The 24,162-nt window shown below is 47.0% G+C and overlaps 1 protein-coding gene across 1 annotated transcript; it reads left to right on the top strand.

Annotated features, from left to right (window-relative positions):
• The first annotated feature begins 734 nt into the window (after nt 1-734).
• On the top strand, nt 735-21,654 carry CYP24A1 (cytochrome P450 family 24 subfamily A member 1). Its single transcript, NM_214075.2, has 12 exons — nt 735-1,368; nt 1,603-1,793; nt 3,007-3,100; nt 5,161-5,257; nt 7,880-7,971; nt 9,225-9,336; nt 11,245-11,390; nt 15,279-15,445; nt 16,496-16,574; nt 17,049-17,246; nt 17,344-17,464; nt 20,485-21,654. The coding sequence occupies exons 1-11, from the start codon at nt 1,111-1,113 to the stop codon at nt 17,452-17,454; spliced, it is 1,545 nt and encodes a 514-aa protein (NP_999240.2). The 5' UTR covers nt 735-1,110; the 3' UTR covers nt 17,455-17,464; nt 20,485-21,654.
• The last annotated feature ends 2,508 nt before the right edge of the window (nt 21,655-24,162 follow it).

Raw genomic sequence — 24,162 nt, 5'->3', positions numbered from 1 at the left:
TGTTGTAGGCGCTTTACCTGCATGCATTCATTCATTCATTCATTCACCTATTCCTTCATTCAGAACCAGCAAGAGGGAGCGGCTAGGCAGGAAATTCTCCAAACCCAGCCGGTCCTCTTGGCCCCGGTGAAGACCCGAAGGTTAACTCCCCTCTTCGGGGGCTGTTCACTAAGTCTCAAACCCTCCCCACCTTGGGAGGTGCAGAAAGGCAACCTTCCTCCAAAAAAACAAAAGTTCCGTCCGGACTGGCAAAAACTGGTTTCAGGAGGCGCGCGGGCTCCCAGGCCCCCGGCAGGCGCCGGCACCCTCCGGGGGGCCGCACTCGGAGACCTCGCCCGCCCGGCAGCGCGATTGTGCAAGCGCGGGGCTGCAGCAGCGGCCGCCGCTGCCGGCTGCTGGCCGCCGGGGGAGGGCGGGGAGGCGCGATCGGCGCACACCCGGTGAACTCCGGCGAGCGTGCCTTCCCCGGGGTTATCTCCGGGGTGGAGTCCGCGGCGTTCCCGCCCGGAGAGCGGCGCACCGGTCACCCGAGGCCTGGGCGCCCTCGCTCACCTCGCTGACTCCATCCTATCCCCCGCCCCGGGTCCTGCGTCCCTCCAGGCCTGGCCAGCCGCAACCCACTCCGCCCCACTTAGCGTGCTCATTGGCCACCCAGGGCCTGCCCTGACTCCATAAATACATGGTCCCCGGCATGGAGCAGGGAGAGGGACAGGAGGAAAGCGCGGCGCCGGCAGCATCTCCTCTACCCTCTTAGACGCCTCCACTTCGCGGCTCCAGATTTGGAAGTCAGACTTGCAACCTACAGGCGGACTCGCCTCCTTTCCTTTCCTCTTCCAAGAGACATCCGACTCCCTGGGGCGCTCCTCAGCCCCCGGGGCCAGCGCTCGGCGAGCATCGCTCCGTGAGGCCGCCGCGCGGTGCAGCGTTGAGCATCCTCGCCGAGGTCTTTTTTGCTGTCTGTCCCTCTTCTGCCCTCTCCATCACACCTGCTGCTCCTTTGGCCTCTCTTTCCCAGAACTGTCAAGCCCCCAAAGCTCGCCGGGCTCCTTTTTAGCAACCTCACTCTTCCCAGTCCCTGCACGATCCCTAGCGCCTGGTGTACCTGCTGCCATGAGCTCCCCCATCAGCAAGAGCGGCTCCCTTGCAGCTTTACTACAGCAGCTGCGCAGCCTGGGGCAGCCCCCCAGACCCGTGACATCTACGGCTTGCGTGCCCCGACGGTCGAAGGAGGTGCCTCTCTGCCCAATGGAGCAACCCGGCGAGACGCAAGACGCGGCCGCCCTGCCGGGTCCCACCAGGTGGCCACTGCTGGGCAGCCTGCTGGAGATTCTCTGGAAAGGGGGGCTCAAGAAACAGCACGATACGCTGGTAAATGCCTCGTCGCACCCCAAGTCCCTCCCGCTCCCTGCCTTGTTCTCCACATCCTCCCCGAAGCGTGGAGCTGGGGCGCGCGGTGCACGGTGCGCTCAGGGGTCCCAGCTCCAGCGGTCCCAGCTCCAGCGGTCCCCGGCCCCCCGGGAGGAAGGAGGCGGGAGGAGGGAGAAGCGCTCTCCTGACCGCAGGGGATGCGCCCTGACCTCGCACCTGCCCGGCTCGCTGCAGGCGGAGTACCACAGGAAGTATGGCAAGATTTTCCGCATGAAGTTGGGTTCGTTCGACTCCGTGCACCTGGGCTCGCCGTGCCTGCTGGAAGCGCTCTACCGCACCGAGAGCGCGCACCCCCAGCGGCTGGAGATCAAACCGTGGAAGGCCTATCGCGACTATCGCGAGGAGGGCTATGGGCTGCTGATCCTGTGAGTCCAAGAGGCAGGATGGGGGCTGATTGAAAATTGCGCTTGAAAATGGGGAAGGGGCCGGGAATTAGGGTTCTCTGGAGTTGAGCTCTTGTGATGCAGGCGAACGCAGAAGCCACTACCTGCTGTTGTCACGGGCTTTTGCATGGACTAGAGGGGGTTCAGGAATAGCTGTGTTGCGCATCCAACACTGGTTTTCTCTCCCTGGCACCTGGACTGGGCCAGGCCTTTCCATCAAAACGCAATAAAAGAAAATAAAAATTATTACAAATTGTGGTGTCCAGACTCTCGGCAGGATGAAGTTCTGAAGGTAACATGCCAGGCAAACGTGTTATACACACAAAATTAACCCCTAAACTTCTGTGAACCCCTCTTGGAAGTTCAAATGCCAGACGTTAACTCCTTTTGCTTTTGACAAGGACCTTCCCTTGTAAAGGAGACTGGGGGAGTTAGGACATAGACCACCTTGGGAAGCTGGCGTGAGATGGGGTGTGGTGGAGGTTACATTTTAGGAGGGAGAAATCCTATGATAGGATATGATTCCTTGGCGTCTCAGTTGTTAGCATGGAACAAGCTAGCACTTTTTACCCCCAAGTTGTAATGCCTAAGAGCTGTATTTTTCAGGATGTAATTATTAGAATTAAAAATCGTATTAAGGCATGGTGCATCACGGTCTGTGTTGTCAGCTCTAGGGCAAGTGCAAAAGGATTCACGATGAGAACGGGCTTTTTACAATTCCAGGGAATCTCTGATTATATGTTACTGGAAGACAACGGCAAAATTCTAAATTCGATGTTCTGTGAATGTGCTTTTCAACCCAATTCAATAGATTGAAAGATGAAAGGTTTTTTTTCCCTCAAACTGATCTGAGTGGCTGGGGAGGTAGGTGTTGAGATGCCCACTCTTACTGCTGGGATCTGAGGCCACTGGCCTCCCCATCCAACCCCAGTAAGTGCACCTGAAAAGCCCTGAACCCAAATTATCTGGGCTTCACTTTTCTGGTGCAATCTTAGGCTGGAAGAAAAGGTGCTTATTCATCACATTGTCAAACCAACCCCAAATATTCCAATGCTAATCATCTCTGGGCATTTCTTGGCTTGATTCTGTGTTCATTTGATTATATAGTATATGCAGTCGCGGAGCTGGCGGTCCCTCTGCTTCTTCATTCTTTTCCTTTCCGTTTGTTCTAAATATACTTCTGCTTCTCTCCCAGGGAAGGAGAAGACTGGCAGAGGGTCAGGAGTGCCTTTCAAAAGAAACTAATGAAACCCATGGAAGTTATGAAGCTGGACAACAAAATCAATGAGGTTTGCAGACGGGGGTTAGCTTTCCCGGTTCTCTTGGGGATGGAGGGATGTTAGTGGCGCTTCAAGTCACAGCGACAAAGTGCAGGGAAAAAAGGAGGCATTTTGGGTGATTCAGAAGCCTTTCTCTTCTCATTCCTCTCCACATCCTCCTCGCCCAAACCCTTATTCCTCCCTCTTTTTTTTTTTTTTTTTTTTTTTTGGCTTTTGTCCTTTTAGGGCCGCACCCACGGCATATGGAGGTTCCCAGGTTAGGGGTCTAATTGGAGCTGTAGTCACCTACCTATGCCACAGCCACAGCAACACTGGATCCTTAACCCATGGAGCAAGGTCAGAGATCGAACCTGCAACCTCATGGTTTCTAGTTGGATTCATTTCTGCTGTACCGTGACGGGAACTCCCCCTCCCTCCTTTGCTTTCTGTTAAAGTAATATCACGATGAGTCTAGGAGCCTAGACTTTGACATTCTGCAACCTTGGATTTGAACATCCGCTTCCCACCCCTTAGCTATGGAATCTGACTGTATCATTTAACTCTCTCAGTTTGCCAGTCTCTAAACTACACGTAACCATTCCCACTCCCTAGGTTTACTATGAGGATTAAATGAGATAATGCGATAAAAATTCCTCAGTGGTGACATTGGAGCTGGGTTTTGCAGGATGAGTAGGAGTATGCAAGCCAGAGAAGGTAGAGAAAGGCATTCAGGTAGAGAGATTAGCCTGCTGAAAATATGGAGGCATGAGATGGTGTGTTCAGAGAACAGTACGTTCAGTGCAGATGAACTAAAGCTTTGTCTGAAATGGTGCAGGGCAGAGTGCAGGTCTTGATAATACTTTTGTGCCATGGTAAGGTATGTAGGCATTATCCCTTAGCCAGCAGGGGACCAAAGGGGGAGAGATTTAGGCTTATGGTGACCTTTTTTTCCTTCCGTTCACTCTGGCTGTTTATTTTGAACTGGTCCCACATAGGATCTTACAGGTGAAAGATTGCAAACCGAGAAGCCTCCAAGGGCCAGGTGATTCATATAAATGTATAAGGCAGGCCCAGTAAGGAGTTTAGCAAACAGAACTCTTTCCAGAGGGGACAGCTGCCCAGGTCTGGCCAATGCTTGCCTCGTGGCAATGCAGACCCAGTGTCCACAGACCTAGTAAGTATTACTAGGTTGATGACTAGTGGAAAAGTCATGTGTTCATGTGACATCTCTGGCTTTTTTTGGATGGTAACAAATTCAAAGTGCTTTTCAATGTGCTGTGTGGACAAATTAACATGCCCATTAGTTCCATCGGAGAATTCTGTCGTCCCATATACCCTGGTCTAGACCCCAGCATGGCCCCTTATCTGTGATGTGTCCGAGAGAGAGAGTGCCTTCCTCACTCTGTGAGCCCCAGTGTTTTCACCTGTTACCCAGGAAATGGGGAAAATGACAGAGCTCCTGACCTCCCGAGGTTGTTTCTAGGATCAGCTAAGGTAATACACTTCCGACAGCGCTTGGTTCTACACCAACCTCATTAAATGCAAAGCATTCATCATCTAAAACCCTGATGGTGGAAACTAGGGACCTTACAAGACCTGCCCAAGGTGACAGAGCTCTTTAGTGAAGGAGCTTACGTCCAGAATTTACAGGTTTCCCGGCTCTCAGCTCAGCACCCTTCATACCACACTATCCAAGAAGGAAATGTTTGCCGGCCCAGCTGTGGAGGTGGCAAGTCTCAAGACGGCCAGAGGCCTTGAGATGTTGTGCCCACGGGGACCCTGGCTGCTTTGTGGTTTAGTCTCCATTCTGATTAGAAGAAATGTTTTCCTTTTCTTAAATTTAGATCAAAAGCTGAAACTTAAGCTTCAGGGAGGCTGCTGGGAGAGCTCAGGAAGTAACCCAGGACAAGGGTGGTGGGGCAGAGATGAACTTCCAAGTGCAAATATATAATTAGTGATGATTCAGAATGAATAACCTTATGGGCAGTGAATGTACAAAGTAGCAAAACCTGCAGCCAGCTTACTGAGCTTGGAATTTGTGTTTTCCTTCAGTGACCGATGGGGGTCTTTTGTGATTTTTTTCCTTTAAGGTCTTGGCTGATTTTATGAGTAGAATAGATGAGCTCTGTGATGAGAGAGGCTGCATTGAAGACTTATACAGCGAGCTGAACAAATGGTCATTCGAAAGTAAGTTGCCCTTACCATTTTGGTCATTTGATTTTGAAGGGATTTTGCAAACAATTGTGGCTCTGTCCACAGCTCCTCAGTAATCATATACTATTGTTGACCAGGAAAGGCCATTGCAGCCCTCTTAATGCTTTCAGGTACTTGAGTGATGCTTTACACTCTGGATTGTTTATGTAGGCATTCAACAAACATTGACTGAATACCTGCTATGTGCCAGGCACCGTGCTGGGGACACAGCAGTGAAGGTAACAGGCAACATCCTTGATCGCATGGAGCTCAGATGGGGTGACAATCAATAAATAAACATATTTTAACATACACTCTGGCAAAGAGTAAGGGAGTCATGAAAGAAGATAGGTTCCCAGATGAGAGACCTTTGCTTGGGAAGGAGACACTTGAGGTGAGGCCTAAGGAAGGCAAGAAGCAGGCCACCCAGTATTTGTGGGAAGGCTGGACAGAGACAGGAAGTGCAAATGCCCTGGGGTAGAAGCTTGAAGGATGTCTCTGACGAACTCCAAGGATGCTGTGTGAGTGGATTATAAGGAGAGGGGGAAGAGGAGGTGAGAAAGATTAAGCCAAGGCCTGAAGGTCCCTGTAGGAACTTTTACTTCGAGTCAGATGTTGAGCCATGGAAGATTCCAAAGAGAAGGGAGCTTAATCGCTGTCCTTAAGGACCACGCTGGGCACAGAAAATAGCCCTGCCTTGATGTGCTCGCCGCCCAGTGGGGATGGAGGCAGGGGAACAGGGCAGTTTCAGTAGAATAGTGAGCACTTGACTCCTGGGGTCCAAGGCTGGGGGAGAACCTGGGAGGGCTGCTTAGCTGAGCGCAGTCAGCAGCTGCTCCAGGGAGGGGGTACCATCTCAGCCAAGAGCTCAAGGACGAGTAGGAGTTTGCCAGGTGAAAGCGAAAGAAGGCAGAATGTTCCAGGCAGAAGGAACAGATGTTGAGTGCCAAGAAGGGAGTTCGAATGACTGGAGCATGTCATGGGCAGAGGATGGCCAAGGCTTATCAATCTGAGTTGACCAGGGAGGACCGACAGCTTTGAGCCCAGAGACCCTGCTTTTAGCAGGAAGGTGGCCTGGGCAGATTCGCAGGAAGAATCTCACTTGGCTGCTCATGTGAGGGGTTGGAGAGGGTGCCCCAGGATGGAGGCTCCTGTTCTGACCTGTCTCCCCATCAGATCAACCTCTTTTAAAGCCATGGACACATTAAGCGTTCCTGTCATGGCTCAGTGGAGACGAATCAGACTAGCATCCATGAGGAGGCAGGTTTGATCCCTGGCCTTGCTTAGAGGGCTAAGGATCTGGTGTTGCTGTGAGCTGTGGTGTAGGCCAGCAGTTACATTCCAATTCACCTCCTAGCCTGGGAACTTCCATATGCCGCAGGTGCAGCCCTAAAAAAAAAAAAAAGTTGTGGACACATTACACATTTAACATTGAAAGTTGGCACCTTAGAAAGCTCCGTGCCAATAAGAAATCCACAGAAGGTGTCAAGGGAAAAGGAGCAAAAACAAGGAATGATTATAGAGGAGAAAGAAAAGTCTGTGTTTTGGAAATTGTCCACTGGAAATACCCAAATTAAGGAGTATCAAATGCATTCCTTTGCAAGTCAAAGAAAACCTGACCATGGCGGTTTGCAAATTACTGTCCAGCATCACGAGAAGTCTCGAGGAAGCCAGTCCACAGCTGGTACTCAGTGAGGTCCCTGGGGACCTGAGCCTGTTGCCTCTTTCTCCTCATCCACCCTGGCCTCACCTCTGCATCCTAGGCAAAAGCACGAAGGGAAGAGGGAAGAGCTAAGCCAGCTGTACTTCTCTTCTTTATCAAGAAAGCCAAAATGTTTTCCTTGGGTCTCCTTGGCCAGATGTAGGTCCTGTGGCTCTTCCGGCTGCTACAGGAAGCCTGGAAAATCGAGGAACAGAACTGTCTTAGATTAACCCTGATTTGTTGCCTCTGGATTGATATACTGACCACTTAAATAAAAGCAGGGTTCTCCTAGGGAAGGAATGGGAGCGAGTGAGTATTGGGGAAGCCATCAACAATGTGTGACACCCAGGGTAAACTCTGAGAAAAGCACCACATTGCTGGAGAGGTTCATTCATGTATAAAAATGGCTGCATCTTCACAGTGCCTTTTCTTTCTTTCTTTCTTCCGTGTGTGTGTGTGTGTGTGTGTGTGTGTGTGTGTGTGTGTGTGTGTGTGTGTGTGTTAGGGCTGCACCCTTGGAGGCATATGGAGTTTCCCAGGCTAGGGGTCAAATCAGAGCTGTAGCCACTGGCCTACGCCAAGGCCATGCCAGATCCCAGATCCGAGCTGTGTCTTTGAGCTACACACCGGATCCTTCACCCACTGAGCGAGGCCAGGGATTGAACCTGCATCCTCATGGATACTTGTCAGATTCGTTTCCGCTGAGCCACGATGGGAACACCAACAGTGCCCCTTCTGATCAGGAGGCTCTGAGTCATTGGACCCGGAGATCGTTTCTCACAGATGTTTGCTTTTTCTCTGTTCTACGAAAAGACCTTACTTTTATGAAACAGACTCAAGCCTCTCGCAGCCCGCTGATCATAGACTCCGATGCTGCTGTGTATGGTAACCGTGCGTCTTATTTTCAATGACAGGCATCTGCCTTGTGCTCTATGAGAAGAGATTTGGGCTCCTTCAGAAGGATGCAGGGGAGGAAGCCTTGAACTTCATCACGGCCATCAAAACAGTAAGGGTCTCCTTGTTCCCAAAGAGCGGTTTTCCTTACTAAGCACTTTCAGAACTTAACAAACGTGCAGCACAGTGTCCCCACGAGTGCCACCCACACGTATTTTTCTTACAATAAATAGTTAAGTGTTCAATTTTAACATGTGTTTTCATGAATGAAAGCATCTATGCACTTATAATAGAGAAGCATGTTAAATCATGGTCAGACAAGGTGAAAGTATTTTCTATTAAAGGTCAGTTGATTAAAATACTGTTTTTAGGAGTTCCTACTGTGGCACAACAGGATCAGCAGCGTCTCTGGAATCCTGGGACCTAGGTTCAATCCCTGGCCCAGCACAGTGGGTTAAGGATCTGGCATTGCCGCAGCTTCAGCAAACACCCGTAGGCTGCAACTGCGACTTGGATCTGATTGCTGCTCTGGGAACTCCCTGTGCCGTGGGGCAGCCAAAACAGAAAAGAAAACAAAACAAAACTGGTCTCTGAGATTAAAATGGAAAAAACCTCAAAAAAAAAAAAAAAAAAAAAAACCAAACCCAAAAAACAAAACTATTGTTAAGGGAGTCTGAAAATTTTCTTTTTCTTGTTTTTTTTTTTCTGTCTCTCTCTCTTTTTTTTTTTTTTGGCATTTCTTGGGCCACTCCCGTGGCATATGGAGGTTCCCAGGCTAGGGATCTAATCGGAGCTGTAGCCACCAGCCTATGCCAGAGCCACAGCATCGTAGGATCCGAGCCGCGTCTGCAACCTACACCACAGCTCACGGCAACGCCGGATCGTTAACCCACTGAGCAAGGGCAGGGATCGAACCCACAACCTCATGGTTCCTAGTCGGATTCGTTAACCACTGCGCCACGACGGGAACTCCCTGAAAATTTTCATATTAAAAATATCTGGATTGTTTAGGTGGTATGTGGCGTAGCAGACACTGTGAAACTGGTTTAAAGAATGGCCAAGGTTTGGAAATGAAGGGAAATTGAAGTGGACATGAGATTTATAGCATTCCTTTCTTACTTGTTGATGTTGAGATCGTAAGATGAGATTTTTTATTCAACACACCCAGTGGAAGAGCCTCCCAAAGATGATTATCACATGTCATCGGAGGGTCCGGGAGGGACCTGGAGCCCCGGGGGGAGGGGGGTCCTTGACGTTCCGACCTTCGGGGGAGCAAAGGGCGCGGTTGCTCCGAAAGCCTCTCTTGCAGAGCAGGAGTCGTCTTTGGGAGGAAGAAGGGCCGACAGGGCGCTTGTGTCCCCACAGATGATGAGCACGTTCGGGAAGATGATGGTCACCCCCGTCGAGCTGCACAAGAACCTCAACACCAAGGTCTGGCAGGCCCACACGCTGGCCTGGGACACCATCTTCAAGTCAGGTAGTGTGGCCACAGGCGCCCAGCAGCCCTGTCCCCGAGCTGTGCCCGGAAGGTCAGGAGGATCTTCTGTCTTTGGATGGCGTTGCTCCCCCTGATTCTTTTGGGCTTGGCAGACTCAGGAGTTCAGGGATCACCCCGTGCAGGCGAATTCTCAGGAAAAGGCAGGAGGTAGTTTTCTGGCGTCCTCTTTGGGAACCGGGAGTGGTCGAAAGCAAGAGCCTTGGCGTCAGAGGATCCCAGGTTCAAGTCTCTGCTCTGTCAGTGGGTGTGGTGCCTTGGCCAAATGTGCCATCTAGTCATCCTCCGTGACCTTGTCCTTTAAATGGGTTCATAATAATAATAGGAGGAGGAAGAGGAGGATGTGACTCGATGCTGATGCAACTGGTCTTAGTTTTAAGGTAGATAACATAAAACCTGGCAGAGCACCGTGTCTCCGTGGATCAGAACTATTCCCGCTACAGTATGGATGGAATATTTGGTGCTAAGTATGTTTTATGAGTGTAAACACACACAAACACACACACACACTCTCACACTCATGTAATTCTCACCAAAAAACCTATAAGGCAGGTTCAGCTATTGGGCCTGCGTGACAGAACTGAAGCACAGAGACGTTAAGCAACTTTATCAAGATCACACACTCAGGAGACTAAATCACTGAAAAATCATCAAGAATGGAAATGTCCTTTGCACTGAAATGATTAAATTGAACCTAAGGGCAAAGGGTAAAGTGCAAGGAGATCAAGTGGTTCTATTTTATTATATCTTTGTTTTTATTTTCATGGATATCCATAGCACTTGAAATAAAATAAAAATGATTCTGACACCTCCCCATAAAAAGCTCACACCCTAGTTGATGGCAACGGCAGGGTTTGAGGGCAGGCAGGAGGGCTTGCCAAGACCAAGACCAAACTCCAGCTGCTCTCCCGTGTCTTAGCTTCATTAACCTCGTCATCGTGATTATTATTATGTGGTGGCTTTTGCCTGATGGATTGAAGGGAGGGCGATGCATGCCTAGAATGTACTTTACAAACCTTAGCAATGTTTACCGTTATTGTCACGCGCACGGGCACTGCACATGCGCATGTGCATGTGTGTGTACACGTGTATGCTTCTGTGTAGTAACAAAGGGGGAGAGTCCTCCCCTCCTCTGTGGCCAAGACTTGAGAGCCAAAGCCCACTCCGCCTGCACGAGTGACCCTACCACCTAGACGCTTGGATCTGGGTCCACACTTTGATTCGGAAAAGGGACCCAGATCCCACCTCTGTCTCACGATGCCCTCTCGAAAGCTCTACACTCTTCCCACTTAATGTGACTGCAGACCAGCCTTAGCATCAGTAGGCAGCTTGTTAGCAATCAGACTTCCAGACTCACCTCGGAACCTTTGAATCAGAATCTGCATTTTATTTTATTTTTTTGTCTTTTTGCCTTTTCTAGGGCCACTCCTGCGGAGGTTCCCAGGCTAGGGGTCGAATCGGAGCTGTAGCCACCAACCTACGCCAGAACCACAGCAACACAGGATCCGAGCTGCGTCTGCAACCTACACCACAGCTCACGGCAACACCGGATCCTTAACCCACTAAGCAAGGCCAGGGATCGAACCCGCAACCCCTTGGTTCCTAGTCGGATTTGTTAACCACTGAGCCACGATGGGAACTCCAGAATCTGCATTTTACAAAGATGCCCAGGGGATTCGTGAGAAGCCCCGCTCATGTGGGTGGGCACTGGCCCATCCTTGCCCATTAAACGAGGCAGTATTACTGTATGGAACAAATGGTCAAGGTGTGAAATGGCCAGAAAAGGCCCTTTGCGTGCTGCAAGGAGAATAGCACCCAGAATTCCCCTTCGTTCTTTTCCTCATCCGAATTTGCAACTGACTTCCTCTCCCTTTCCCTCTTCCCCAACAGTCAAATCTTGTATCGACCACCGGTTAGAGAAATATGCTGAGCAGCCCAGCGCGGATTTTCTGTGTGATATTTATCACCACAATCAGCTTTCCAAGAAGGAATTGTATGCGTCTGTGACAGAACTCCAGCTGGCTGCGATAGAAACGGTAAGAGTGGCCCCGGCCTTCGTGCACCTGTCAGTGGGCTGTGAGGTCTTTTCGATGATGCATTTGACGTAGTCATCCAACTCACCCATTCCCCAAGGATTGACTGAGCATTAGCTTCGCAAAAATAAAAAGTCTCCCGTGCGCCTGTGGGGGACCCAGTGCCCAGCCTTGGTGCTTAAACACGTGATAGAAAAATTCTTGCAACTATAGCTCTCTGATCCCTGGCCCAGGAACTCCGTATGCCACGGGGCAGTCGAAGAGGAAAAAAAGAAAGAGAGGGAGAGAGAGAGAAAGAAAAATTCATGTGTTTTAGAGATGTAAAAAAATCCAGAGCAGGATATCAGCGCCATGACAAATGTGCAAGCTGCTATAGGAATTCAGAAACAGGAACACTTTACACCACAGCGAGGTCGATGATCTAGGTTTTTAACAATTGGATATATTTTAGGTAGTTGTGCATATTAGCCTGAAATGCCACAGTTCGCTGTGGTTGTTATTGAGTCTAAAAATATTGGAATCCTCTCAGCTAGCCCAATAATATTTTTTTCTGCTTAAAATTGTTAGCAGAGGGAGTGTGGGGAAACTTGCATTCAATTTAAATGAACGGCTCATTTTAAATACCACAATTCTGTCTGCAATATCCTTCTCGTAGGTACACAATGTAGCCAAACACCAAGCACAAATGCTGATAAACATTTAGGTGGGTTTCATCACCTTTGGTGCGTTTTTTTGAGCTCTTATTGAGTGATGACGTTAATATTCCTCACAGGCCCAACACCTGCTACACCTGTCACCTCGAAGAAGAATGTACACCAGCTCATTTCTGTGCCGTATTTCCCCAGTTCTATAATGTTTCTGGTTTGAACAAAAAATAGGGTTTTCTGCAGCAGGGAATTGAAAGATTCTAACTTCTCCTCACGCTCCAGAAGGCTGTCAAAAGTGGGAATTATGGGAGTTCCCTGGAGGCCTAGTGATTAAGGATCTGGCCTTGTCACTGCTGTGATGAGAGTTCGATCCCTGGCCCGGGAACTTCTGCATGCTGGGGGCACAGCCAAAAAAAACCTGGGAACTTATGTCAACTCATTTACTTATTAAATCCCTGAGCGGCTCCTTAGAGTGACAAAACCAAAGCTTTCCCCCTTATGCTTTTTTTCAACTGGAATGTGGGCTCCATGACAGTGATGACTGGCTTTTGTCCCCTGCCGCATTCCTAGGGTGTAGAATAGCTGTTGGCCCATAGTAGGTGCTCAAGAAATACTTGTTCAATAAATGAAAGAATTTAGGCACTATTGGGTGTCTGCTCTGTGCACTGTTCCAGGTGCTTAAGACAGCATCATGAACCTCTCCCCCTCGTGGAACTTGAATGGTCATGGGGAATGGTCAATGCAATAGAATCATTTCAGACAGTGCTCCATGACAGGCAGGAAGCTGCCAGGGTGAAGTAATAGAGAGATAGGGGAGGTGGTCCCTTTCTGAGGATGTCATCCTGGAGCTGACCCTGGAATCAGGGGCAGGAGCCAGCCAAGGGAAAATCTGGTGGAAAAGGACTCCATGCAGAGGAAACAGCACATGCAAAGGCCCTGGGGCAGAAAGAGGGGTGGACCGGTACATGTGGTCAGAGTTGACACTGGGGAAGTTGATGGGACCTGTTAACCAGGAGCCTTAGGAAGGTGTTCAGGTTTATTACACCTGTGATGGGAAGCTCTTGCTGTGTTTCAAACAAGGGAGTAACTTGATCAAATTGATGCTCTGTAAAGTTGGGCTCTGGCTGGAGGATGCAGGATGGACTGGCAGAGAGAGGAAGGAAGCAGGAAGGCCAGCCATGAGCTAGGTCTGCTCCGCAGAGGTCAAGCGGGGATACTTGGTGCCCAAGAAGTTTTTCAGGCCATTTCCCCTTCATTCAGCCTCACAGGCCAGGGCCGTCTTACAAGGCTTTGGTGAAAGCTACAGTTATCTGCCTTTTGGAAACTCTGTTTAGTACTTGCGGTAAGGGACCCACTGATACAGTTCAAATCTGTTTCTTTTTTAGTCCTGGCTATTCTGAAAGTCACATTTGGAAAATCAGAGAAATTTGAAAGTGGATCTCATTTGGTGGCTACGCCCTCTTCCTGTTTTGTCAATTGGACTCTTGTAAGAATGACATCCAGGTTTATTTGCAGCTGAGGCTGCCAGCCCTCTGACATGAAGAAGGCTGCTTGGAGGCATCTTCTTCCAAAAATAATAAATACCATGGGCACCAAAGTGTCCTGCACTTTGCTCATTTCTGTGCGTGGCACATAGCACTTAGCAAAAGCGTCTTCATGTCTGCAGAGAGAGGACACAATGACCATTTTGATGGGAATATTTGGCTTACATTAGCCAAAAATAGGCCTAAAAAACAAATATATAAGACGACCAGTGGTGAATATCATGAAGCTAAAAGCTGCACTGCTTATTTCTGCCAATTTTTTTTTTTTAATTCTCCTTGCCTTTGGAAAGGAAATAAAGGATGTCACTTAAAAGACCTTGAGTCAAAAAAAAAAAGTGTAGGAGTTCCTGTCGTGGTACAGTGGTTAACGAATCTGACTAGGAACCATGAGGTTGTGGGTTCAATCCCTGGCCTTGCTCAGTGGGTTGGGGATCCAGCGTTGCCGTGAGCTGTGTTGTAGGTCACAGACGTGGCTCGGATCCCGCGTTGCTGTGGCTGTGGTGTAGGCCGGCAGCTACATCTCCGATTGAACCCCTAGCCTGGGAACCTCCATAGGCCATATGCCGCAGGTGCAGCCCTAGAAAAGACAGAAGAAAAAAAAAAGAGACCATGAGTCTTTGTCAGAAATTATGGCTGTTTCCTTAAAATATTAAACTTGATCCTAGAATTTCTTATTTGGGCAGTGGCCCTCTCCTATCAGGGCCCTTTGCTTGAGCCTGAAACCCTGGGTATAAATAATGCCTTTTTATTTTGTGGTACCGTCGGAGGGTGTGGCCAAAAAACCCCCACAACTTTCTTTTTAAATCCAGAAATGCAATTTCTTGTGCATCAGCACTAAAAAAATTTTTTTTTAACACAATTTTTATCAGCAACTCCTAAGGTCTCTGTCTGACTCTCCTGGGTCAATTTCCACATTATCGTTATTTTGTGTGTGTGTTTTTAGGGCCACATCCGAGGCATATGGAGGTTCCCAGGCTAGGGGTCGAATTGGAACTACAGCTGCTGGCCTACACCACAGCCACAGCAACACCAGATCCGAGCTGCATCTGCAACATAACACCACAGCTCACAGCAACGCTGGATCCTTAACCCACTGAGTGAGGCCAGTGATCGAACCCACATCCTCATGGATGCTAGTCGGGTTCATTAACCACTGAGCCACAATGAGAACTCCTAATTTTTTTACATTAAGCCGTTTAAACGTATTTTTTATTTTGAGATAATTATAGATTCACATGCAGTTCTTGGGAAAAAATAAGGGTGGATTCCTAGAATCCTTCACCCAGGTTCCCCCCAGTGGTAAAGTCTTGCAAACCATGAAATGTTATCAGGACCTGAAAATTGATATTATTGCAATCGTGGCTATCTGATTTTCGTTTCACTGGTTTTCCATACCCTCCCTTGTGTTAAGTTTTTGTACCAAGGTGTATTTTGTGTCCTAATGCAGCTGAGGATTGGAAGAATTCTACTTTGGTTCCTTCAGGAAAGAAGCTATTATTAATCAATGTGTTTTGTAAACTAAATCTGTCTTTTCATCTATGGTCTTTGTTTGAGGCACAGCCAACAAGGATAAGTGCAAAAGCCTCAATAATGTATATCTGCAGAACAAGGTGGAAGGCACTGCCTTTGGTGTAGATCATACTGGTTTTAAGGCAGTTTCCTGGCAGAAAAACTCAAGTTCATGTCCATTGGGTTTTCAGACAGCAAACAGCTTAATGTGGATCCTCTACAATTTATCCCGTAATCCCCACGTGCAACAAAAGCTGCTGAAGGAAATTCAGAGTGTACTGCCTGAGAATCAGATGCCGCGGGCGGAGGATTTGAGGAATATGCCGTATTTAAAAGCCTGTCTGAAAGAATCCATGAGGTAAGAACACGTGCCGCAGCCAATATGCATATCTCAGAAAGCTGTCCTCTTCAGGACACAATAAGGGGTCCCCCTTCTGCAGACAAGCTCCCATGGTTGATTCATAAACATTTATCAAACTGCAAAAAAAGGGGGGCCTCAAACCCTATTCTGTTCTTATTATTCATTTCCTGAATCATTTGGGCAGATTCTATTAAATCTGGGAAAGCCATAGTCTTCCCCTTCAAATTGATGATAATTATAATAATACTCTAATGGATGCTATAAGCAATAATTAAGATGAGGGGCATGATTGAATGATATGAGATGAAAGCTCAGCAAGGCACCATATTATTATATAACACAGAGACATCTTTGTTTTTGAGCCTCTATATAAAATGTTCTCTGAGGAATTCCAGTTGTGGTTCAGTGGTAACAAACCTGACTAGTATCCATGAGGATGCAGGATCGATCCCTGGCCTTGCTCAGCGGGTTAAGGATCTGGCATTGTCATGAGCTGTGGTGTAGGTCACAGGTGCGGCTCAGATCTGGCATTGCTGTGGCTGTGGTGTAGGCTGGCAGCTGTAGCTTGCATTTGAACCCTAGCCTGGGAATCTCCATATGCCGCAGGTCCGGCCTTAAAAACCAACAAACAAAAAAGTGTTTTTTGAAAATTCTTTTTCTGGAAAAACAAAACTCACAACATTTTAGGATTAGAAGGGAATGGCTTTGCCTTCATAAAGGGTGGATGGAAGAAACCTAAAGCAAACAACAAGCTTGAGGGCAAAGCTTGAAAAACATACCCATTGGAAGTCTAGGCTGAAATGGCAAAACCACTACCCACAGCTTTGAAGCAAGCTTGTGCTTGGGGATATAAATGACATGATAACACAAGGAATAAAAGCGCGAGGTGTAAATACTGGGAAGAAAGAGACAGAACTTCTTTCTGAAGAGGTGGGATCATGTTCCCATTATTTATTTACCCAGAAGCAATTGCTTATTTAACCAGAAGCTGCATTCTCCAGAGCTTGGTCGGCGCTCATCTTAACAGCTCTGATGTTGTGTTTTCAGGCTTACACCGAGCGTGCCATTTACCACACGGACTCTTGACAAGGCCATGGTTCTGGGGGAGTATGCTTTACCCAAAGGAGTAAGTAGCATTTGTACAGTCTGTACCTTACAGAGCTTTGAAAGGTACCCTTCCCACATACCCATCAGATCTCCCTCTACGTTTGTACTGGGAGAGCATTCATTTTGGAAATATGTAGGTTGCAGTGTGTAGTTGCTATGTTGCCTAATATAGTATTAGGAATAATGGGGACAGAGAGACTGGATTCAAGTATAGCCTTGAGTGAGTGACATAACCTCCGTGAGCCTCAGCTTTCTTATCTGGAAAATGGGAATATTAATACCACCTACCGCATGGGATTGTGGTGAGAAGGTGATGCAGAATTGTAAAGGTCTTGACCTGCTTATTCCCTGGCACATTTCAAGCACTCAATACATGTTGGCATAAATTGGTGGGTTACTTTCACATGCGTAAGGTGATTGCGGTTGAAAATGTTTGCTAGTCAAACGTTTTCTTCCGCTTACTACGTGCTTTGTGTGTCTGCTATGTTTTTAGACCGTGTTGATGCTAAACACGTATGTGTTGGGAACCAATGAAGAAAATTTTGAAGATTCAAGTCAGTTTAGGCCCGAACGATGGCTTCAAGAGAAGAAAAAGATCAACCCTTTTGCCCACCTTCCGTTTGGCGTTGGGAAGAGAATGTGCATTGGTCGCCGATTAGCCGAGCTGCAGCTCCACTTGGCTCTGTGCTGGGTAAGACCCTGACCAGATCTGTGCTGCTGTGTTCTGGGCTCTTCCTCAAGGTGGGAGAGAAGGAGGAATTCTGCTTTTTTGTTCTTCTGTTTTCTAGATCATCCGCAAATATGCCATCGTAGCCACAGACAGCGAGCCTGTCGGAATGCTTCACCTGGGCATCCTGGTACCCAACCGGCAGCTCCCCATCGCATTCTGCCAGCGATAGGAGGCCTCAGGTGAGCATCTGGGGCACAGAAAATGGCCATTGGCCATTCTCTCCCCACTGCTGACTCACTGGATGACCTTGAGCAGTTGCTTAGCCTTTCTGCCTTCGTTTTTCTTTTTCCATTTATAAAACGGGGACCAAAATTGTGTCCATCCAGACAGTTGATGTGAATGCAAAATACTCAGCCCAGAGCCTGACATCACCTAAGTGCTCCAAATGCAGGCTGCTGTAATGGTTTTTGCTGTCGAGGTTGGGGCAGGGGCAAACTTTTTCTGTAAAGGACCAGTTGGCAAATAAATATTTTAGGCTTTTAGGTCTCCCTCGTGTCCACGTAACTCCACCTGGGTACAGCCTCACACAATTGGCCACTGACTAGGGGTGGCTGGTGTATTAGTTTTCTATTGCTGCCATAACAAATTCCTAAAAAACAACTACTTAGAAATTACTAAAACTTGTGTTAAATGACACATTTATTATCTTAACCATTCAGTAGGTCGGAAATCCAGCACCACGCTAGAATCACAGTGTGTCAGTTGGCAGAGCTGTGTTCCTTCCAGGAGCTCTAGGGAAGAGTCTCTTTCCTTGCAAATTTCTCTTGTTGGCAGAAGTTCGTTTCCTATGATTGTAGGACTGAGGTTCCTGTTTTCTTGTGTCCGCTGAGAGCTATTCTCAGCTTCTAGAGGCCACTGCATCCCTAGGTTCAAGACCTCCTCCTCCATCTTCGAAGCCACCAAAGAGAGTTGAGGTCCTCTCCAGGCTTCAAATCCCACCTCCTTCTGTGTATCTCTTGGCCAGGATATCATTCAGAATCATCTCCCCATTTGGAGTATCTGTTGTGGCTCAGCAGAAACGAATCTAACTAGCATCCATGAGGATGCAGGTTCAATCCCTGGTTTTGCCCAGTGGGTTAAGGATCCGGTGTTGCTGTGAGCTATGGTAGAGGTTGCAGACGTGGCTTGGATCCTGCATGGATCCGTAGGCCATTGGCTACAGCTCCGATTCGACCCCTAGCCTGGGAACCTCCATATGCTGGGGGTGTGGCCCTGAAAAAAAAAAGAAGAAGAATCTCCCCATCTAAGATGCAGAAACTCAATCATGCCTGCAACATCCCCTTTGCAATGCAAAGTAACATATTCACAGGTTCTGGGGATTAGGATCCAAGCATATTTTGAGGGCCGTGATTCTGTCTACCAAGACTGTGTTCCAATAAAACTTTATTTATAAAAAGAGGAGGTAGCACATGAGCTAATAAAAACATAAAAATCCATGAGGAAATTGACTTTCCATGCAGCCAGGCCTGACCCCCAGCACCTCTGGGGATTAAGAATGGGAGCTTGGAGAAAACCCAGACCCCAGTCAGGCTGCACTGGGTACTTTAGAGCTGGCTCCAAGTATCCAAAGGCAGGAAATTGCCTACAACTGAAATGACCTCCCTTTCTTCCAGTTTAAAACTCCAGTGTCACTGCAAATGGCATTATTTCATTCTTTTTTTATGGCTAAATGTCATACTAAGTGAAGTAACACAGACAAAGACATATCATATGAAATCACTTCTATGTGGAATCTTAAAAAATGATATAAATGAATTTATTTACAAAACAGAAATGGACACGCAGACAGAGAAAACAAGCATGGTTCCCAAAGGGGAAAGAGGGAGGGATAAATTAGGAGTTTGCGATTAACAGATACACACTGCTGTATATAAAATAAGCAACGGGAGTTCCCGTCGTGGCTCAGTGGTTGACGAATACGACTAGGAATCGCGAGGTTGTGGGTTCGATCCCTGGCCTTGCTCAGTGGGTTAAGGATCCGGCGTTGCCATGAGCTGTGGTGCAGGTTGCAGATGCAGCTTGGATCCCGCGTTGCTGTGGCTTTGGTGTAAGCCGGTGGCTACAGCTCTGATTAGACCCTGGGATCCTCCATATGCTGCGGGATTGGCCCTAGAAATGACAAAAAGACAAAAACAAACAAACAAACAAAAAAACCAAAATAAAATAAAATAAGCAATGAGGACTTATTGTATAGCACAGGGAACTATATTCAATATCTTGTAATAACGTATCGTGAAAAAGAATCAGAAAAGGATATGTACCTATCACATCACTGTGCTGTACTTGAAACTAACACAACATTGTAGAACAACTATACTTTAATTTAAAAAATAATTCAAAAAAAAAAAGAGAGAGGGTAGTTCTTGGGCCACAGGGCCTTGGTTGACAGATCCCTGGCATGTAAGTGTGTGTATTTATCAGCCTGTATTAAATACACAGTAATGGTTTTCTGCAGTGTACCATTCACTGCCTTTTCGGACAATATGGGAATTCTCATGCTACCTTCGTAACTTTCAGCATATCCACATACCAGCTATTTAATTGCTACTAAATTATTTCCTTTAAATTAACAACAATAAAGTATACTTTAGCCTTATGCCCAAGCAATAGTTTCCTTGATGAAAATGTATTTTTTCGTCATTTCCCCTAATCCACAATGAAGTGAACTGTTAATTAGTGAAGTCATTAAAAAGGCAGCCTGGGAAATCGCTAATGTCATCTAATGTGGAAATGGAGCATTTCCAACATACAGCTTTATAGAATTACATGTCCCTGGTAAAACTCAATCCCCATCACCTGGCCCTTTCAGCAGCCTCTCCTAGTGTTTGCCTAGAACTAGGTGCTCTTTGCTAACCGCACCTTAAGGTGTATTTGCTGATAGGTGGATTATTTCTGGAAACATGCAATGAGAGATGAAATTTTTGAATGAGACCCAATGAATTCCTTCTTGAGTGTCTGGTACCATTAGGCCACTTGTCAAATTCTGAACATCCCAACAGGTTGAATCCAGGAGGATAATAAAAGAATTCCAGCTTCATTTCAAAACTCCTAGTCTTCAGCTGGGACAATGGGCACAGTTCTCCTGGTGAAACACAAGAGCCCAGAGCACTTCTGGTTTTAGCACTTAGTTTTTGCTAAAAATTCCTCTTGTTCAGTTGTACTTTTCTGATGTATAATTGGAGTATACATTATTTTCCAGGCATTTTATTACCAAGACCAAGAGCGGCAGTTTTTACCCTCCTGCAAGAATGAAGCTTTTGGCTTCTGCATGACCAGAAAGCAAACATCAAAAATCAGGACCTGAAGCAACATACACAGAACATTTAGGTTTATACCCTTCCTTCTGTACAATTGTTCCGGAAGCTGTACTGTCCATAGAGATAATGGCATTCATCAAGATTGTATCTGACTCAGGGAAAGCGGATGGAGTGTTGGAACACAAGGCGTTCTGCAAGATCCACTGCTGGCTTACACGTAACTGACGTCAGCGCCATCCTGACTTACGCAGAATTGCCTGGTTGACCTTGGTGTCTTCCACGACATAACAGGGAGGTGAAAGTCACTAAAGGTTTCTGTCTCTGCCTTACCAGAGTCTCTGCTCGACTCTCCACTTCTCAAAAGTTTACATTTCGCAAAGCAAGACCTACTCTAGCTAGATGGTCCAGGACTCGGGATAATATTGGCAATCCATTTACTGTAACTCTTTAATATAATATTTGGGAAATACTGCTTAGTAATGTCAGCAAAACTAAATGTTGGTTAAACTTAGCTGATCCCGGGAGTTCCCGTCATGGCACAGTGGTTAACGAATCCGACTAGGAACCATGAGGTTGCGGGTTCGATCCCTGGCCTTGCTCAGTGGGTTAAGGATCTGGCGTTGCCGTGAGCTGTGGTGTAGGTCGCAGACGTGGCTTGGATCCTGCATTGCTGTGGCTGTGGTGTAGGCCAGCAGCTACAGCTCTGATTGGACCCCTAGCCTTGGAACCTCCATGTGCCATGGGTGCGGCCCTAAAAAGACAAAAAACAAACAAACAAAAACTTATCCGATCCCTATGAAACTATGTTTTTTCCTATTTTGAAATGGAAACATGATTGGGAAATTAGAGAATGTGTTTATTTCAGGAAGTATTCTGATGACGTCAAAACCTCCCATCTGGAGTTCCTGTTGTGGCACAGGGGAAACCCATCCTACTAGGAACCATGAGGTTTCAAGTTCAATCCCTGACTGCACTCAGTGGGTTAAGGATCTGGGGTTGCTGTGACCTGTGGTGTAGGCCAGCAGCTGTAGCTCTGATTCAACCCCTAGCCTGGGAACCTCCATATGCCTCGGGCACAGACCTAAAAAGCAAAAAAAAAAAAAAAAAAAAAACAAAAAAACCACCTCCCACCTAAGATTACCTTAATGATTTACTGTGGCATCATTGTGTTCAAGGATCCTGAAATTCTTTAGCTATGGTATTGAGTCTGTTTAGTCTATGGCATTAAGGAGTGGATCAACCATTTTTAAATTGTGTGTTGTGCATGTGTATTCTAGTGGCAATTTGTTTATGTCATTTAAATACCATGTATATATGGTATTTGATTTAGGATCTGTAGTTGGGGCAATGTTCTAAAGTTCAGTCACAGCTTGAAAATATTCGGTGGCTTCCCATGCCTTAATTTTCCCAGCTGCAGAATGGGCTGGTTGTAAAGCAGGCATACATGATAGATGAACTACATAACCCATGTGACGTGGTTTGAACTCCTTGGGAAAATATGATTTCATAAATGGGAAATGTGTATAGATTTATGCACTACTTGTAAAACTGTCTTAAAAATCGTGTTTACGTTCAGTTTATTTGCGCATGTTTTTACTACTCATTTTCCTGAAAGCATACTATATATTTCTGTATATTTGGTAAGGATTTCCCTTTTAGGTTATATTTCTAGACTACTTCAGAAGTGTACATTTGTATCTTTATATTTGAATAAATATGTATATATATATCGCTAAAATAGAAATGTGCTTTCTCCCTGTTGTGAAATTCTTTTTAGAGTTATAAACCCACGTGTTGTCAGATTTCATCCATGTATCTTCTTTGAATTCTCTGAGAGTAAGAATAAAAGTTTTAAAATATGTGACAGATGTTTCGCCTTCACTGCATTTGTTACAACCAACGTTAAAAATTCAAACTTTGGGTGTTCCCGTCGTGCCAGAGCAGAAACGAATCTGACTACCCATGAGGACACAGGTTTGATTCCTGGCTTCACTCCATGGATTAAGGATCCGGTGTTGCCGTGAGCTGTGGTGTAGGTCGCAAACACCGCTCAGATCTGGCGTTGCTGTGACTGTGGTGTCGGCTGGCAGCTGCAGCTTGGATTCGATCCCTAGCCTGGGAACCTCCATATGCTGAGAGTGTAGCCCTAAAAAGACAAAAACAAAACACAAAAAAACCCCAAACTTTGTCTCACTGGAAAATTTCTCCTATGGCTATTTTACAATATAATATTGCAATATTTTTGGCAGTTTTACCAAAAGACGATCATTTGAAGGGTAAAATAATTTTCCCTTGTTTTCTGCTTTCCTTCTATGTGCACCTCCCCCACCCCACCCCGCTTCACTCGGGGCCCCTGCAGAAACTGCCAACTGATCTCTATCTTGCTTTCTTCCAGACTGTTCTTTGTCCATGGGCCACATTGATCTTTTCAAAACACAAGACCGATCATGTCCCAGCCTTGCTTCTGTGTCATCCCATTGCTCTTACATAAAGATTCAAATCCTTAAGCTGGCAGTGTCTTGTAAAGGACAGTCCTACTGACCTAAAGGCCCCAGCCCACACAAGCCACACCCTGGATACCTCCGAGCCGCAGCCACATTGGCTTCTGCCAGTTTCTTCTATTTCAACACTCCCTACCCTGAGTTTTTGCACCTGCTGTCCTTCCTCCTGCCATCTTTCCTCCTGGCACCCTCTTTCTTCACCTCACTCCTCTCCCATGCACCACTCAGAACCCAGCTCAAACTTCCTGGCAGAGGTCTTCCTGGATGATCAAAATCCCATAGGAGCAGAGACTGACTCCCTCCCTCTCTCTCTGTCATGTATACATACACATATGTGTCATAATGGCATAGATGTCTGTATATCCTATGTCATGGTCTCTTTCTCTGGGGAGGCCCGTCCATGCTCAGAGCAGAGGGCTACCTAGGCTAGAGGTAGCACAGGTGATTCCAACAGCCTCACTCACTGAGGACATAGAAGGAAGATGAGGAGTTCCCGTCGTGGCGCAGTGGTTAACGAATGCCACTAGGAACCATGAGGTTGCCGGTTCGATCCCTGCCCTTGCTCAGTGGGTTAAGGATCTGGTGTTGCCGTGAACTGTGGTGTAGTTTGCAGACGTGGCTCAGATCCCGTGGCTCTGGCGTAGGCTGGTGGCTACAGCTCCAATTGGACACCTAGCCTGGGAACCTCCATATGCCGTGGGAGTGGCCCTAGAAAAGGCAAAAAGACAAAAAAAAAAAAAAAAAGTGAGTGCTCAGCATGTTGCTGCCTTGTATGCGGTTCTAGGAGTTAAGGATGTGCCTTTTTCATAAGACAAAGCCTCCAGACCTGAGCTAAATACTTCATGTTGTTTTCACCCAGAGGAGCAGAAACCTCTTCTGGCTCTGGTGGGAATGCTAGCTGGGTGGACTGGTGAGTGATGACACTTGGTCTTCACCAGGCACCTTGTGGCTGGTTTAAGGGATTCGAAAGTGAGTTAACTCTAAGCAAATTTTGCATTGCTCGTTGGACTTGAGAACTCAGTTCTCTAATGGGCCTCCTCTTTAATGAAACACACATGAGTTCCAGGTCCCATAAACACCACCTTGCTGTAGGGGGAAAAACAAATTTGGAGTTATTAA

This window comes from Sus scrofa, chromosome 17 (genome assembly GCF_054392235.1).
Source record: "Sus scrofa isolate SSC_HxYL_T2T_F1_AM1 chromosome 17, Sscrofa_HxYL_maternal_Yorkshire_Landrace_v2.0, whole genome shotgun sequence".
NCBI classification, from domain to species: Eukaryota; Metazoa; Chordata; class Mammalia; order Artiodactyla; family Suidae; genus Sus; species Sus scrofa.
Note: the sequence above shows the minus strand (reverse complement) of the source record. Positions and strands in the feature narration are given on the sequence as shown.

Bases quoted from the DNA above. Each gene is read 5' to 3' on its own strand.
- CYP24A1 (NM_214075.2), top strand. From the start codon at position 1,111: ATGAGCTCCCCCATCAGCAAGAGCGGCTCCCTTGCAGCTTTACTACAG. The intron at 9,337-11,244 runs GTAGTGTGGCCA...CTTCCCCAACAG, and splicing joins GGACACCATCTTCAAGTCAG to TCAAATCTTGTATCGACCAC. The intron at 16,575-17,048 runs GTAAGTAGCATT...CTATGTTTTTAG, and splicing joins AGTATGCTTTACCCAAAGGA to ACCGTGTTGATGCTAAACAC.